At 40.4% G+C, this 18,546-nt stretch overlaps 1 protein-coding gene and 1 long non-coding RNA gene across 2 annotated transcripts; one reads left to right on the top strand and one right to left on the bottom strand.

Moving 5' to 3' along the window:
• Nucleotides 1-101: 101 nt before the first annotated feature.
• Nucleotides 102-5,107, top strand: LOC105948350. Its single transcript, XR_004220372.1, has 4 exons — nucleotides 102-777; nucleotides 3,001-3,065; nucleotides 3,462-3,561; nucleotides 4,012-5,107. It is a non-coding gene; the product is annotated as an uncharacterized LOC105948350 (long non-coding RNA).
• Nucleotides 5,108-5,629: 522 nt separating this feature from the next.
• prr35 (proline rich 35) lies at nucleotides 5,630-16,388 on the bottom strand. Its single transcript, XM_012970632.3, has 3 exons — nucleotides 16,319-16,388; nucleotides 7,723-9,312; nucleotides 5,630-7,128 (listed from the first exon to the last, which is right to left on the bottom strand). Exons 2-3 carry the CDS (start codon nucleotides 9,198-9,200, stop codon nucleotides 6,480-6,482), a joined length of 2,127 nt encoding a protein of 708 aa, XP_012826086.2. The 5' UTR covers nucleotides 9,201-9,312; nucleotides 16,319-16,388; the 3' UTR covers nucleotides 5,630-6,479.
• Nucleotides 16,389-18,546: the final 2,158 nt, after the last annotated feature.

Below are 18,546 nucleotides of genomic sequence, written 5' to 3'. Positions count from 1 at the left end.
GTTTGGGAATGCAAAGGACTGTGATTGGCTATTTGTTAGCCCCATGTGGACTGGCAGCCTGCAGGAGGCTCTGCCTGGAGTAAAACTGTGTCTTTGTGCTTCTCCAAGCCAGACATTTAAAAATGGGCACCTACTTTGAGGCCACTGGGAGCAACATCAAAGGGGGTGGTAACAGCATGTTGCTCGCGAACTACTGTTGGGGATGAGTGGGCTATGGATGTAGAAAGAATTAATTGCCAATATGGAGAAATAGAAATAGAGGGTAATGGTCCCAGCAGTGTTGTCTTTAGGTCTGGTGCCACCCTAGGCCCCCCAACTTGCAGAAGTGACATCTCAGAATAGGTCAACGTTTCAGTCTCATTCTAAGACCTTTCTCAAGACCACTTATATATAAGTACTTTTCCTAGACAGTGGGGATTTAAGCTCATTAGTAAGGTTAAGGTAAGTCAGACCATGAGGGGCATAGGGCTCACCAAAATGGGACCTCCCCATTTCAAAATTTCCAGTGTGCTCCAAAATTGGTTACATTCGCTGGTGTCATAACTTGTGAGCAGAGCACAGATAAGTGGGAATGCTGGTTGGAAGCCAAAGCTGGGAGCTCAGATGCATATGTATGTAACTTTTTCCAATTGTTATTGGAATGCTCTCCTGAGTCCATCATTTCACTTACCCTCTGCAGATGATTAGCACTGAATGTCGCCTCAAATGTGACACCTTCCTTTGGATTAAAGGGCAACTAACCAGTATGATTATCCCGCAGAATGGTTCTTCGATCAGGTGAATACCTATATTAGATTGTTATAGTTATTTCTCTTGTATAAGATATAAAATAACTGTCTCTGTGATGGTAGATTGCTTTTGGTTGGTTGAAAAGGTTTCCTGTTCTATCATCATGTGGATTACAACTCATTAGAGGGGAAGGCAAAGGCTGTGCCTAAAACAGTGACACATTTATAGGTTTTATAGTTTATAAAACTATACAGTCACTTATTTTTGACAAATAGAAAGAGCTTCTTTCTTTACTGACCCTTTAAAGGAGAAAGAAAGGTAAAATCACTGTGGGGTGCCAAGTTGTTAGGTACCCCCCAGTGATTCTTAGTTGGCTTGCTGGGCACCGTGCCTCTATCATCTTTTATTTCCCCAGGAGTCCCCTGTTCCAAGTCTAGGAGGGCACATGTACAGTACAGAAATCTCATGCAAAGTCCTGTACTCATCCATACTCAATGGTGGACGCTTAGAAGACCAGAAGCAGATGGTGGCGCAGTTCTCAGCCAACTGTACCCCAGGCTGGTGCAACTTCTGAAGGAGAGGAGTGCAAGCTTAGGGTATCAGGGAAACGGATAACTCCAAAAAATATAAGTGATCAAAGCAATTAATATATAATGTACTGTTGCCCTGCACTGGTAAAAGTTGTGTGTTTGCTACATAAACCCTACTATAGTTTATATCAGTAAGCTGCTGTGTATCCCCGGGGGCAGCCATTCAAGCTGGAAAAAGGGCAGGTTACACAGCAGATAACAGATAAGCTGTGTAGATTCCCATTGAATTTAACAGAGCGTATCTGTTATCTGCTATGTAACCTGTGCCTTTTATCCGGCCTCGAATCGCTGCCCCTGTAGTTGTATAGCAGCCTTGTTTGTATAAACTATAGTAGGGTTTCTGAAGCAAATCCACAACTTTTACTAGTTCAGGGCAGCAGTACATTATATTTTAATTACTTTAAAGCATTTTCATTTTTGGTGTTGCTGTTCCTTTAACAATTTAGTACCTGCTTATTAATAGCGACTACCAGTTAGTTCCTTTCTGCTGTGTTCTGTCATACCTTTGGTTCTCAACAGAGCACAAAGCTCTAAAGCTGCCCAGCTATACAACTGACTCGTAGGAGTCCTGCTGACAGGCTGCTAACGGCCCTGGTGTTTTGGAAGGTATCCTCCATATGTAATAAAAGGCACTAAGTTTACACAGGCTTAGTAACCCATGGCAACCAGTAAGATGTTTGACCAGTAAATGCTACCAGCTGATTGGTTGCTATGGGTTACTGCGCCTGGGCAAAGTTAGTGCCTTTTATTACATAACCCCATAAGTGTAGAAAATATTGGTGTCACCGCTTAACTGGGAAAGATTATTTTATACCCAGGCAATCAAATTAGTAGCTGTTACGGTTAGAGCTACAGAGACCAATATAGGATTGGTCAACAGGGAAACTCCTGCTGGGTTCAGGTGTCAGTGGGCCTTTCTTGCTCAACCAATCATTTGCTTGTATGTCTATACCATGGGTGCTCCTTATTTCTATTTGAGTACAAAGAGGAGAAGTGGACGGTGAGGATTGATGATAGTAAGGAAAAGTGATCAAGAAACAAAAGTGAGTGAAGAAAATAATTTTTGAGAGTGGGCCTGTGGGCAAAGATTTTCTGCCAGGTCACTGGCATGCCAGTCTGACTCTAACTATGCATTTAGAGGTCTTTAATATTGTTTTGTATATGTGTTCATATTTATACTCATCATCTTCCTGATGAAAGTTCCAGGAAGGAACTGAAACGTCTGATCAATAAAAAAACCTTGTAAGATATTACTCTTTTTTTGCTACTTTTTACTACTATTGTGTAAATCCTGTGAGTGCAGTTACTTGCAGCATTTGTATTTTTGTTTTGCACTGGCACCCAGGTTGCAACTCCAATTGCATGGTGTGCTGCTTTGTTCTGGACTTTTATATTTAGGGCAAGTCAACCCAAATCTCACCCTGATTAACCTTCAATCTGGGCATTTAAATTTATCTAGGGGAGCAAATTAGCTTTCCCCCTAATTAGCCTTCAGGGGGGTCAGCCCCACAGTTTGGGAACCACAGTTCAATATTGTTCAGTGCCAGTTCTAGGACAGTAGTGTGGGCAACACCATGATATAAAGCCAAGAATAAGATTCTAGTTTTTTTTTTCTTTTGAACAGTTGATGTATGTACTAATAATCATTCTCATATGCTGTTTTGATTTCTCGCACACACAGGCTCTTTATACACACTCACAGCTCTGTCACTGCTGTTCAGCGGCGGGATGAAGAGATAGACGCAAGTGAGTACTGACAGGTTCTCCTTCTCCGGTGATTGGGATAAATGATAGCACCAAGCTGGGGGGGATTACAGAACACGGCTGTTTGAGCCTGACATAAACGATCCATCTAGCGAGAGAAGTCAGGGAGGGTTGGGAACAGAAGCGATAGGAAGAGAGACTTGTCAGATGATTGAAAGGGCAAGAAGGGAACAAGGGACGGGCAGAAAAGGAGTGAAAAGTCCCCCCAATAATAAAGGCAATAGAGTACATAAAGACTAGGTAAGGGCAGAGGTGAATAGGAAGACTATAAAAAGAAAGAAGGAAGAGAGTGGGGCTCACAGAGCTAAATGAAACAAGAGAGTGGGGATCAGTGAGCGCAAGGTGCAGCCAATCAATAATGTACTTTTATTATTCCAGCACAGGAGGATAAGGAAAAGTTTCAGAATAAGAGGGGGCACAGTGATGAAATCTGAGTTGTGCAGGAAAGATAAATGAAAGATGTGTTCAGAAATAACAGGTGAGAGTGAAATATAATATTTAATATTATTTGATTGTGTTTGTCGCTTTTGTTTCATGATGTGCTTGGGCTGATGTAGATTAGCTGTGGATCCTCTTTGCCTTTGCTCCTGTTCCTGAATCAGTACTCACAGAACATCAGTCCCTATAGAGTTAGGTTCAACATTACTGTAAATCTTCATCAAGATAGTGCTGAACTGAAGCATTCCCTGTAGGCAGAGTTAGCAACAGTGCCCCTAGTGGTGATTATAATTGTCTATTAAAAGGGCAAGAAATACTTCTCAAATGTTCTCATACTTCAGGCTTGGGTGTATTAAGCAAGAGCTGGTGAGAGTTTAAAAAAAAAAAAAAGCAATATACAAATATTTAACTTTTTTATGAAGGAGATTTATTACTGACAAAATTCAGTGCATCCAAGTGGGTCAAAACAGGCTTCTTTATCTCTCCCCAGGTGTTGTCGGCCCCCTATAAGATCTTAATCATTAAGGATCTTGCTACTATACAGGCATGTAACAAAGCAAAGGAATGTGGAGTGGGCCCTCCTGTGAAATATCTGTCACCTGGGAAGAAAAGGGTTAAGAGTCTGGGACCTGCTGTAAATAAATGCTGGTAGCCAAGCTCTCGTGTTTAAGGGTAACCCTCAGTCTGAGCCAATTACATGTGCCCCGAGCTGTGTTTAATGGGGCAGCAGTGAGGTCCAGTGACAGTGACGCTGATGTGCAATGACAGTGTCCTATGGCTGTCCCCAGGGTTATGTGAACTCCTCTGCCTTCCTTATTTACTCATCTGCATGGGCTGGCAGCGATGCCCACTGGTGCGAGGCTCTGCCTCATCTTCCTACCCAAGCGCAGACCTTCTTACAGGCTGTGCAAGGGAAGCTCGATGGCGTGCAGTAAGGAGAGGAGATCTGAATTGAAATTCTATTAGATACATTAAATAAAGTAGGGTAACCATAGTAAGTTATTATGTATGTGCTGAAGGTCCCTTTTAATGGTTTTCTAATGAGCAAGATGGGCCTTCCCATGTAGGAATAAAGATGTAAGGTCCGTGTAAGACTCGTCATGTGCTAGAATAACATGGTTTAGTAGTGGGTGAGGACTTGATGAGCAGTCATAGCTAAGATAGCTTCAACATAGAAGAATTGCTTTCTAAATTATTCTCAATGCAGAAGAACCATCTTGTATCAAGACAACTGAAATGTGCATCATCAGTTAGGGCGGCCATACACATACTTATAAAATGCTGGGAAGACAGTCCCAACCAGTATCTCCGTGCCATGTGTGTGGGTTGGCTTGTTGTTCAGACATGTTGGAGAATGTGGTCTGCCGATGCACCATATCTGCCAGTGCACGGTGTGTTGGGAAATTAGCAGATGGAGGGGTCACAACTGTTTGATGAACAACCTTAACAATAAAAATATGGGCCTAAAATTAATGGACACTTGTATGGTATCTGTCTGTTTAGCCATGGGCTTATTGGTCAGATAATCAGGTCACATTATCAGGCAGTGTATGGCTACCTTAAAGTAACAGTAACACCAAAGAATGAAAGCGTTTTAAAGTAATTAAAATATAATGTACTACTGCCCTGCACTGGTTAAATTGGTGTGTTTGCTACAGAAATGCTACTATAGTTTATATAAATAAGCTGCTGTGTAGTCACAGGGGCAGCCATTCAAGCTGGAAAAAAGGAGAAAAGGCACAGATTACACAGCAGATAAACTCTGTAGAATATAATGGAGGTTTATCTGTTATCTGCTATGTAACCTGTGTCATTTCTCCTTTGAATGGCTACACAGCAGCTATGTTTATATAAACTGTAGTAGTCTTTCTGAGGCAAACATACCAGTTGTTCCAGTGCATAAAAAAATGTAATTTCTTTCATTTTTTTTTGGTGTTACTGTTCCTTTAACAGCACCTTCTGGGGTGATAAATCATCAGTAGAATTTTGTGAGTGCATTTATTGGAATACATCTGAAATAAATGAAACAGCCTTTATCAAAGCCCTGCCTTGATACTTGCCCGGCGATATGTTGTTTTTGCCCACAAGTGAGACTGTAGAGACATACGTCAGAGTGAAATTATTTTTTAATGAGTCAGGTTTGTTCGCAAATCCGCTAACACACCATCCGAAACGGCTACGGCCGGGGCTTGGTGCGTATGTGAAGTAAGTGGTGCGGAAATGAGATTCAGCGGAAGCCCGAGAGACCCGTAAATGTTACATGTGCAAAGAAGTGAAGCCGTTGTGTCCTTTTATCTGCGAGGCTCTCTGCAGGAGCATACGACTTGAACCTACAGAATGTTCTCTGAGCGGAACTCGAGCATGGTAAATAGACTGCAGTCTGTTAGATGTGCGCTGCTGGTACCATAGTTGGAAGGTGACCTAAGGCTCTGTAACAGTTTTGCACATATTTCCAAGGGTGGCAGACAAGATAGGCCGTACAAAGGAAAGCTGCTTCTTTACAGAGGGTTTGTAATTCTAAAAAGGACTCACAAGCAGGTTCAGGAGCTCGGATATCGATGGGAGTAGGGTCAGACACGTCTAGCAGAATACCAGAGGATCTCCCAGTGGGCCCCAGCTTAGGAGATTTGCATCAGCCTATTATTATTTTTACTATGGGCCTATAAAAAACCCTATACCAGTTAACACTGTATCTAATTGCTGTGTGAGTGAACCGAGAGTGTCGGTTCTCTGGTGGACCCTAGGAGACCCAGTCCAACATTGGATGGAAGTTCTAGCCATAGATCCTGACTGCCAAAGTTTTCCCCCTTTACATTTAAGCCCTATAAAATCTTAAAAATCCTTATATGTATATGAAATAACAATATTTAACATATCTCAGTGCATTTTTGCCAACACCCAATTATTTATGAAATATTGTTGCTTGTGGCTGCCCCTGTCAGGATATTTCTGAGGAGGTTACACATTTTCACACCCCTGCTTTTGCTCTTTGCTGAATCCTATGTTAACACCAACACCAGCCCCCTCATCCTGTATGGATATATGTGTTTGGACCATTCCAGGACCCCCGATTCTGCCATCTGGGCACAGGAGTACGCTGGAATCTGCTTCACACTTGGTTGGACGGACATAGCAGGTAGCAAGCTCTGGTGGCATCAGTTCCACCTTCACCAGTTGCTTGGGCAGGCACTCAGAAAGTGGTGGGGTCTCTAAGTCACCTGGTGCTGTCTTGCCTGCCCCCACCATACTCACATCTTCTGCCCTCTTAACAGAGAGATCTAACGGTCCTTCATACAGGCAGGGTGTTTTCTCTAGGGTATGGTGAATGTGCAGGAGTTCAAGGCGTATTTTGCCAAGTTGTTCTACGAGAGCTTTCTGCTGGCTGCTGTCCTCCGATGCCAGGTTAGACAGCTTCCTTTCCACCTTCCCATATTCCTCCAGAGTCCTGGAGAAGTCTCCAATGAGCAGTGAAGCACTCTTGCTCTTTGGTACCAAGATACCTGCGGTGGGATCTGATTCTCTTCTCCTTTTGCAAGAACCTGGTTCCATCATTGGGCTTTTTTCATGCCAAACATTAGGAGACGTCGCAATGGGTGAGCAAGAATTGCTGAAGAGAGAGAAGAATAGGGGAAAAAATTGTATTAGTTTTTATGCTGCAAATGGAAGTTCACCTACAAATGATCTATTGTATACAGAACTTTTGCAGTTGGTTTCTTGTTTTTGTTCTTGTATTTTGTAATTGTTTAACTTTTTATACTGCTTATCAAGTGTAAAAAGGCCTTGTGCGTAATGCACTGTCCAATCATTACCTTTTGTTCAGCGGTGATATAGTTTATTGGGCTCAAAGCCACTTACTACCCTATGAATGGTCACATACTGAAGGAAAGTTAATGTATTTTATGTTCGATCAGGTTCTGGGAATTTTGCAAAAATATATCATGTTTAGAAAATGAACTTTGAATAAGGCGCCATATCTTTTCCATTGCTCCAAAGAAACCATGACTGGGTTATTCCCTACATACTGGGTTTGAGTTACAAAAAGGTCACATTGGCAGTAGCTGTGCAATAAATCATTGGAATTATTATTTGGGCTCAGGTCACTACAGCAGTTGTGGGCTTACTGGGCTATTAATTTAAATCCATGTCTTAGAAATAACCATAATTATTGTTAAGGCAGCCTGCCTCTCTTTGGAGATTTTACCTGTTCTGGAGGCCCTGGGGTTGCTGGTCAAGCAGTGCTGTCTGGTCCATAGGTGTCCCTTTCCCATTACTCTGCAGCCAGGCCTTTCTCTTCAAATACCTCACAGCACTCTTCTCTGCCCAAACAGACCCATCTTCTGCCCCTTTCTGTGATATGGAGCTTTCATGTATGCTTGTAAGGGGGGCTATACAGCTTCCAGATGTCTTTTGATGTTGGCGAACGTCTCTTGCTATTTGGGATGTCCATTTTACTTCCTCGTCCTGTGTTGACTTGTGGTGGGACATTTGCTTTGATACCTTGTCACTGGGGCCCCAAGAAATGTTGCTTTTGGTCTCTGGGGACTTGTGCAGGCATGTTTTCAGAGTCTCCACTTCCGTCTTTGCCTTTGGAGTTGGCATAAAGGACAGGTGCCCTGGCACTTGAGTCATACTCACAGGCTTTGCAGCAGCCACTTTGTTCTCCCCAGTATTAAATGCATGCTCAAACAGCAATGGATAGTAGAACCTGGGGAGGAAAGATGACCTCTCTGTGCTCTGAAATGTTTGGAATTGGGAAGCAGGTTGCATTAGCTGGGCTGTTGAAGCTAAGAATGGAAGCTGGGCTGAACTGCTTGACACTGTGGGGCTTAAATATGAGAAGAGGCTGGTATTTAATGGGTAGTTGATGCCCAGTAGTGAAAGACCCTGGTGTTCCTGGTAGTCTGTATATGTTGATGGTTGGTAGCAAGGGATGATATTGGCTCCAGCACTACCTGCTTGTATCTCTGGCCCATTTTTCTTGGCTGAGCTTGATAGCAGCTTCCAATGTTCAGACCGGGCCCCTCCTGCATTACTTAAAGGTTTTCTGGGAGCCTTGGACAGTCTGGGGTCTTCTCTTTCCTTGTCACCCTGTCCCTCTAAAGAGAACACATTAGTAATGATGAACTCAGGCTCTCCTTCCTTTCCCGACCTCTCTTTCTTACTCATTAACCCTGTCATACTGATGTTGGCATCACTCTTACATGGGCTAATCTGCAAAGGTTCTAGAATTCTGGGCTTTCCCTTCTGACTTTGGTCTGATACGTCCTCCTCGTCTTCCTCTCCTTCTTCCTCCTGGAAATTTGTTGTGTTGGCAGAAGCTTTCTGAGCAGCCTGTCTGTTTTTACTGGCATTAGGTCCAGTTGAATCGCATGCTTCTTGTCTCTCTGAGCTGCTGTCTAACTGGGTCTCCTGAACAACATGCATTTCAGGGATAAGGAAATTACTTTTCTTGTAAGGCCAGTCGGATTCTATCAGTAGGGACAGGGAGTTCTTGCACAGACTGTACTTCATGTGGTTGTATAGGTGCGATTTCTCCATACAGGTAAATGGGCACTGAAAGCACTTATAATTATAAGGCTTTCCCCATGGCCGTGGGATATAATGAGGTTTTTTGGGCTTTCGTTCCTTGTGCTTGCAGGCGGAGCTCAGCTTACATCCCCCTTCTTCTTCTTTAGACATTTTTTGTGCTGACTTCACCTCCTAGTGCTTTCCTTGAATAATGAAATGAAGAGTTTGATTTGTTCTAAACAGGCTTGAATATGGTTGTGTCATTCAAGCAACTGAACCCAGCCTGCAATATAAAAAAGGGACAATGATCAGTGCCAATGGACAATGTCATCCACTGGAAAATACTGAAAAAAGCATGTCAATTATTCTTGTATTGGATGAGGTCTGTTGTGTCAACTTTTAAAAGGCACGTTTAGTAGTTGGTTATAAAGACATAAATGAAACTTCAAATAATTTAATTGCATTACACAGAGAAGAAACAGTGTTGTATTTTAACGTACAACTGGCTCTTTAGAAGCCACTCTTGTAGATCATGGTTTGCCATTCAGGCAGCAGTAGATTTTGGCCCTCAAAATCTGGGACTGCCCCCTCGGGGGGCCTGGAGTGATATCACAGGGAACTTAACCCATAGTCCATTAGGATAAGATTTGGAGCAAATGTTCTCCTAGATACACCTGAAAGCCCATCTTAAGGTCAACAAGGGTAACATTTGTGATGAAGACTCATTAACTGTCCATTATTTTCCTATATCAGTAAACTTGTTATGAGCTAAGTGCCCTGAACAAAGGTTGGACTTGGATGGGCATCTTGTACCAAAAAGAGTGATAACCATTAGACTGTAGGGACATGTAATTAAAATGACCAGTTAGCCATGCCTTCCTGTGTGCCAGTGATTGTCTAGTTAATGCATACACATTGACATGGGGAGCCAGAGCAATGACTGTATAAGCCAGACATGGTAAATGAAGAATCTGTGAGTTTTGGTATCTTTGTACCAGAGCTGTTCATTCCTGTATTGGTCTACAAGAGAATTAACTAATAAATGAATATATTGTATTGTGGAAAGGACAGTCATTGCTTAGAAACAGGGCTCTCTTCAGTATGCAGTATATTCAGGCATTATATAATCAGCAGTCAGAATGTTTGAATATTCTATTTGTCCTTCAGACTCTGTGATTCTGGGTAACTAGAGTTGCTGCTACATTGAAGGCACCTCGAAAAACAAGAGATACCGAGAAGACCTGATAAAAGTGTACAGATAATTAGGGTAGTGTTAGAGTGATAAGAGAAAAGGCACAGGAGGAAGAGACAGGTGTTTGAGCTACGGTCTCGGAGACACTTCCTAACATATCTTCTTGGTCTGCTGATTTCCTCTACCTGCCACATGATATTACTTCCACTGGTCTGTCAGGCAAGGCACGGGGGACGTGCCTGAGGGTAACACAGGATCAGGGACCCTGCACCTGTGCATGGGAATTGCTGTATCACTGCACAGTCTCACACTGAGGGCTGCCTCTAACCAGCCAGGGGGAGAGGAAGAGGAGAGACACGGGGATAAGCGATGAAGGAGGGGGATAGTGGAGAGAGAGAGAGCGCACAGAAGAGAAACCAAAGAAACAGGGAGAAAGTAAGATGGAATTAGAAGGAGAGAGAAAATAAACGAGGAATGTGTTGAGAGCCACATCAGGTTGAGAAAAAGCCCTGCCGTATCTCTCATACATACCAGTTATGTAGCTATGAGTATGTGTGTGTATGAAAAAGAGAAGAAGTGGGGAGAAGAAAGGAAAAGTGATCAGTAGAGAAATACATTGTAGGAAGTCTTTTGGCTGATTAAAATATGAAATGGAGACAGGCGATCACATGGAGAATCTGCTGGGATAATAATCATCTCAACTGGATTTAGCTTGAAATGACAATGCTCAGCCCATGCAGCTACTGGCTAATACTCTGCCTCCGCTTCAGTCACTGGTCCTCTGTGCATAGGGATGCTCCGTTAGTCTCCTCTAAAAAGATGGAAGGGTCCAACAAACAGAGATACTGTAGAGCAATAGGGCGAGAGTGAGAAGGACAGTGGCACAGGGCAAAGCAGGATGTCTGGGGCCCTCCAACAAACGACTTAAATATGCAGGGTGACCTTCCTGCTTGTATTGAGCCTCCCAGCACTTGGCCCTTCCACCTATGTACGTATACACGCTAAGGATATCTCTAGGGGCCTCTTTATCATACTGTGCAAAATTATTAAAGACCGTGTTAAATAAATGGCAGATTTTTAAAGCTCTGTATCCTCTTTTCCATCGCCTGATCGCTATATGTGGCACGGTTATGCAACTCCATTATGTATATGGCGTAATCCATTCAAGTCAATTGAAATAAAATTCGGCAGCAAGTACATTTCCACAGTAAAGAAAAAAAGGGTGAACAGAAAACTGTATTTCTTACACAGCATGATAAATAGGCCACTTGATCTGTGCACTGACCTCTCATACATCCGTCCCTTCCAGCTACACAGTGTGAAAGTGTAAAGAGCACAAATATTGGTGCAGGAGGGCACATATAGAACATGTTTACAATGTTTGCACAATAAGGAATTAGAGGTAATATAGAGCATCACAGCAAACACAGTATGGGAAGCAGCCCCTATATACAGAAAAACACTGCCCCCTACAATGAATGAATAATATAGCCCCTGTAACACAGAAGCTGTATTAACAAAGTCCCAAAACCCAATGAACATGTGTGTTATAGTTTGACCAGTTCCAAACACCTCTTCAATTGGTCTTCTTTTTTTTTTTTCTTATGCTTACTGAATTATTATTCTGTTGTCTGGGGATCACTGACTGCCTTTGATGCTTTAGTTTTATTGTTATTTGTATTTTCTTCTTCCATTCTGACTTTCAAGCCATGGCCTGGTTGCTATAGTTGTTAAACCCTAGCAACCAGATAGCAGTGTAAATCCCAAACCTGTAATCTGGACAACAACAAAAATGTTGATAAATTAATTAATTAAAAAAGGGCACATTTCCAATGGCTGTAAAACACTAATATATATATAAAGAGACACCAATGGTGTAAAATAGTGCACAGAGCAGTACATGAAAGTGACGATGGCTTATTTATTAACATGGCTGCCAAATCTGATCTAGTGCCTTACACACAGCGACCAACCAGGCTTTTCAAAGCCTCTTATTGATAAGCTGTAATGGGTTACTACTGCATTGATGTAAAGTTGGGCCCAAGTTAATAAGAAAAAGCCTGACTGGACCTGAGCTGAAGGAACAGAATTCGGAAAACCAAGAAAAAGCCAGAATATGGTGCCAATCTGTAGGAGTTAATGGGAGTCATGAAGAACAAGGAGTTAAAGATCAGGCAGCAAAGGGAGTCACTGAACAGGGAGCACATAGAGTCTTAGTGCAGAATGGGCAGAGGGTAGTGTTGGCACACACAGATTGCCCCCTGAGGGGGCAGCACTGATGTCAGTGAGGGGGAGGACATGCCCATCTCCTGCAGCAGCTGCTGGTGAGAGAGCCTGGTACAGACCCATTTTTCATGTTGCGCAGTTTGCTGCCACGGGCTGCTCCCGACCACTAACAAATGCTTCAACCTCCTGTGCCTGGGACCCCTGGGGGCCAAACAAGGAATCCCAGGGGCAGCACAGACTGCTGGTTGCATCTTGTGCACCAATACACAGCTCGGCTCACCCTCGGCTTGTCTGCACCCATGAAAAAAGACCTTTAATTTGCGGTATTAAATTCAATTCAGGGGTCCTGATCAGGCCGAGGTTTATATTGCCCTGGTAAAGTCCAGGCCAAGGTTTACTGACACTTGACCAGCGGAAAAGCGAAAAATACTATAAAAGTTAACTTTATATTGAAATCATCTGAGCTAAATTAAGCTTAGGGGGACGCACCCAAAATCCTATGGGCTTGCACAGAAACAGATTTACCACCAAAAACTTAAAATGTAATTGTATTTTGGGGTGCTGACCCATTGGTTAAAAAACCCTGTCTATGATATCCGTTTTGCATTTAGTAACATCCGTAAGTAAATAGCAGTGCGAATGAGCAGCCGGCATGCCTGCCTATAAATATAAAACTGGGTACACATATAAGATTGTAATAGGAAACCCATTATCTGGAATGCTCTCAAATACAATATAACTGTTTAACCCAACAATTCATTATTTATAACAGAATTCCTTTTTCTCCATAATAATAAAACCGTTCCTAGTACTTGATGGTGACTAAGTTGCGTGAATCTATATTGGTGGCAAAACAATCCTATTGGGTATATTTAATTTCTAAATGTTTTTTTTTTTAAATGCTTTTTAGTAGACTCTAAATTACAGGAAAACCCCAGTATCCTATTCTACATTATAATTCCCATACCTGTACGTGTATATCCAATATCCAGAGTATCGTTATTCAGCATAAGGCTCAGGGACACGGCACTCTCCCCTTCGTTGTGTTACCAAAGGTATTTAGAGGTATGGGATCCATTATATGGAATGCTTGGCACATAGATAAGGGGTATTTAAATATATACAGGTATGGGATCCATTATATGGAATGCTTGGCACATAGATAAGGGGTATTTAAATATATACAGGTATGGGATCCATTATATGGAATACTTGGCACATAGATAAGGGGTATTTAAATATATACAGGTATGGGATCCATTATATGGTATATTAGGCACCTTGATATGGGGCTTTAAATATATACAGAAACCTGAAAGATATTTTTGCTTCCAGTATGGATTCATGCAGCTTAGTTACCATTAAGTACAAGTTACTGTTTTATTATTTAAATTACAAGAAAAGGGAAGGAAAAACAGAATGGTTTGCTTAAATGGGCTATATTCATAATGGCACTTGTCTATTTGGGAGCCTTCTGGATAATGGGTTTCAGAATAATGCATCCCATCCCTTCTGTGACATTTTCATTAGGATTGTGAGTTAACATATCTCTTAAATCCACAGATAACTGCCAGTATTATGTCTATAATGTTGTACAGGTATAAGACCCGTTATCCAGAATGCTCGGGACCAAGGGTATTCCGGATAAGGGGTCTTTCCGTAATTTAGATCTCCATACCTTAAGTCTACTAAAAAATCAATAAAACATTAATTAAACCCAGTAGGATTGTTTTGCATCCAATAAGGATTATTTATATCTTAGTTGGGATCAATTACAAGGTACTGTTTTATTACTATAGAGAAAAAGGAAATCAGTTTTAAAATTCTGAGTTAGTTGATTAAAATGGAGTCTATGGGAGACGGGCTTTCCGTAATTCGGAGCTTTCTGGATAACGGGTTTCCAGATAAGGGATCCCATACCTGTACTAATAAAAGACATTTCTCCATAGTCTATCTATGTCAGACTTCCCCCCAGCTTGAGTAACTTGGTGGCACTACATAAATACATTGTGTTGATCTATGTATAAATATATATTTGTGTGTGTATTATCATTTACTGTATATATATTATATATATACTCATCTATTTATCTGTTATCTATCCCAATTGGGACAGCTCTATCTTTGATTTATCTGTCTATATATATATATATATATATATATATATATATATATATATATATATATATATTATATATATATATATATAGTGTATCTGTCTCTGTTATCTATTTCTCTCTCTATAGCTATATCTGTCTGTTTCTCTCTGTATATTTGTATATACAATTTTTTTAAATTCTAAATCATCATTGCAGCAATTTCAGTCATCAGTAATACAGGTATGGGATCCGTTATCCAGAAAGTTCCAAATTATGGAAAGGCCATCTCCCATTGACTCCATTATAAGCAAATAATTCTGATTTTTAAAAATGATTTCCTTTTTCTCTGTGATAATAAAACAGCAGCTTGTACCTGATTCCAGCTAAGATATAATTAGTCCTTATTGGAGGCAAAACAAGCCTTTTTAGTAGACTTAAGGTGTGGAGATCTAAATTACGGAAAGCATTTTGGATAATGGGTCCATACCTCTATCTATCTATCTATCTGTCTATCTATCTGTCTATCTATTTATCATATATCTATCTATCTACAGTGTTCAGTATATGTTACACATATTTGTATATCATTTTGTATATCAATCTATTTATCTATCTAGGATCTATTATCTATCTGTTCATCATCTATAATATATCTCTATTATCCTATCTATCTATCATCTATCTATCTATCTATCTATCTATCTATCATCTATCTATCTATCTATCTATCTATCTATCTATCATCTATCTATCTATCTATCTACAGTATAAATCTTACATGTATGTGTACATCTATTTATCTATCTAGGATCTATCATCTATCTGTCTGTCATCTATCTTTCATATATCTCTATTATTTAACTGCCCATCTTCATATCTATATATTGATCTGTTAATCTATCAGTTTATTTCTCTATAGCTATGTGTCCGTTCTTTAAAATTCTATATAACTGCAGCTATTTATCAGTCATCTATCTATCTATCTATCTATCTATCTATCTATCTATCCTTCTATCTCTTATCAGTTTCTATTTTATATCCATCTATCTATCTAGGGTATATAATCTAGCATATGTCTCTTATCTATCTATCTATCTATCTATCTGTCTGTTCATCTATCTGTCTATCTCTTATCTGTTTATATTTTATTTGTATCTATCATCTATCTATTTATCTATCTATCATCTATCTATCTATCTATCTATTTATCTATCCATCTGTCTATCTACAGTATATATCTTACACATATCTGTACATCAAACTATGTATCTATCTAGGATCTATCATCTATCTGTTTTTCATCTATCATATATCTCTATTATCTATCATCTATCTATCTCTTTCTCTCTCTATTGCGGTGTCTGTCTCTGTATATAACATTTTTTAATCTACATCCTTGCTGCAGCTATGTATCAGTCTATCAGCTTACATACATCTGACAATTTTAGGACAATTTTTGAATGACACAAGAACATGCTGTTATATGAATTGCTGTTTATTGTAGGAACATTTTTACTTGATCTTAGCAAAACTAGATTTTAGTTCTACAGAAATAATGACCATTCTGCACGAAAATCATTCACCATAAAACTGAGCATAAATGTTATAAAACCAAATCGGAGCAGTTCAGAACTTTATGTAAGGACACACGTAAGCTTTCTGGTTAAATGGAAATTACAGTAGTAGAACTGCAACCAGCAAACACAGGATAAAACCAAGTACAAATAACTGCTCTGTAAATTAAGGAGTAATTAATGATAAATGGAACTTACATAAGTGTCTAATATTCCAAGTCGATCCACACACTCTCTCTCTGCTCTCCCAGCTTATAAAATCCTCATCCCTCTCCATGCTAAAGGGACCTTTCTGAATAAACTTGGAGCCCTCCCTCTCTCCTGCTGGTTGGTCAGATCACAGAGTCCTTCCCACAAGGAGGAGGCTGAGCAATCGCCCAATTGGAAAAAAGAGTGCTAAAAGTGTGCTAGGATCTGACCAAAAATAACCTAAGTAGGTCTTGGAATGGCAGCAAACCTTCACATTTAGACATTTCATTTCAAGCACTGCAAAAAAAAGAAAGAAAAAAATCTAGACTGTTTTAAATTACAGGTCACAGATCTATTATCTAGAAACCCGTTATTCAGAAAGCTCCAAAATATGCCATTGCCATTCTCATTGAATCCTTTTTACACAATTTATTATTCTTTCATGGTTTCCTTTTCCTCTGTAATTATCAAACCACACCTTGGACTTAATGGGAACTAAAGTGATTTAACCAAATTGGTGGCACAACAATCCTATTGGGTTTATTTAATCTTTAACTTACTTTAAGCGGACTTAAGGTATAGTGATCCAAATTATAGGAAGATGCCTTATCCAAAAAAATCCCAGGCTTTAGAACAGATACTGCAAATATAATGAGGCCCAGGAGTTCGGCTCGTGAGAGCTGCAGCCATTTGCTGCAGTCAAGGCCATTGCAGAGACAACAATAGTAAATATTGGTAATAATAAATAGAGCTATTAATGACCACTATGATGTTCTGTTACAGGGATGGAATGTTCTTTAGGCACCATAACTTATGGCCTGTCCTTCAGAGAAATGTAAGATTTGTTTAGAGGATCTTCTAATTCAGTTCTCTGCCCCCAGCCCACACCCTCATTTATAGTATTCATTCTTATTATTACCACCGATTCTGTATCAAGAACTACATATATATTCAAGACATAAAAAGGTAGAGAGGGTCCTGCTTATTAAACTTACAGTCAAAAACCTATTTTATTGCCTTTTTTAGGTGCTTATTCATATCTGCCTTTCACTTATTGCAGGGTTGCCAGATTTATTTTTCCAAACCAGCCAAAGTCAGTTCTAAAACCAGCCCAAAACTAGCCAAAAGCCACTTTGAAAGTAGCCCAAAAATAGCCCAATATGCTCAATGAGAAAAAATTCTAAAAAAATAAAAGTATATATGGGAAAACCTGCCTTTTTAAAGCGTATAATCACTACCCCATACCCTGTGCCCCCTCTCCAGTTGCTGGAATGGCTGATAATTCCCTGCCCTCTGTGCCCAGTCCAGCTGGGAAGTCATTACAGAAATGGATTTAGAATGTTGCATTAACCCCAGACATGATATACATATGGGTGCGTTGAACTATAACTCTCAGAAGCCCCAAGATATCCTGAGAGTTATAGCTTAAGGACTTACTGCAGAACTGCCCCCACATCACAGTAGAAAGTAATAGCACAATCACATACTCTATAGAGCAGGGAGCAGGTCCAATTGCATGCTGGGTATTGTAGTTTTCTATTTATCCTAGCTGTACGCTAATTGTTAGAAACAAACTACATTACCCAGCATGCAGTAGAACAGGCACACTAGGGGGAAAAACGTTGGCTAGTTTCCAAACTACAAACCCGCCAAGGCTCCAAAAAATAGCCCAAAACTGTATCTTGGCGGGTTGGAAACTCGCCAGGGCTTTACATAAGTAGCCTAATTTGGCAGCAAAACCGCCAACCTGGCAACCCTGACCTATTGTGACCTATAGCAACCAGTCAGCCAGTAGCATATACTGAAAGTTGTTTGAAAGCAAACATGGTTGCTATAGGTTACTAGACCTGGGCATACTTTACCTTTTTATTACATTACCCCCCCCCCACACCAATTTAGTGCAATTTAGCACCCATGTTAGTAAATGAGCCCCAGACACTGGAGGAAATTATGGGATAAAATAATAATTACTCCTGATGTTATAGAGAGCTGCCCTATAACATTTCCTGTAAGCTGTTTTTATGTAATCCAATCGCCTAATATTATGTATTTGGAAGCATTCCTCCTGTCACAGGCTGGGCAGTCAAGAGGAACGAAAATATTCCTGTTTATAAAATAATATCAGCTTTTTATTAATCATTTACCTGGCTAATATTTGTAATGCTTGCTTGGGGGCTATTTATACTCAAAAAAGCTGCAATTAGCCTGTGTCCTTATCAGGCCTTACAGAACAGGGC

Source organism: Xenopus tropicalis, chromosome 9 (genome assembly GCF_000004195.4).
Source record: "Xenopus tropicalis strain Nigerian chromosome 9, UCB_Xtro_10.0, whole genome shotgun sequence".
In the NCBI taxonomy this organism is placed as follows: domain Eukaryota; kingdom Metazoa; phylum Chordata; class Amphibia; order Anura; family Pipidae; genus Xenopus; species Xenopus tropicalis.
Note: the sequence above shows the minus strand (reverse complement) of the source record. Positions and strands in the feature narration are given on the sequence as shown.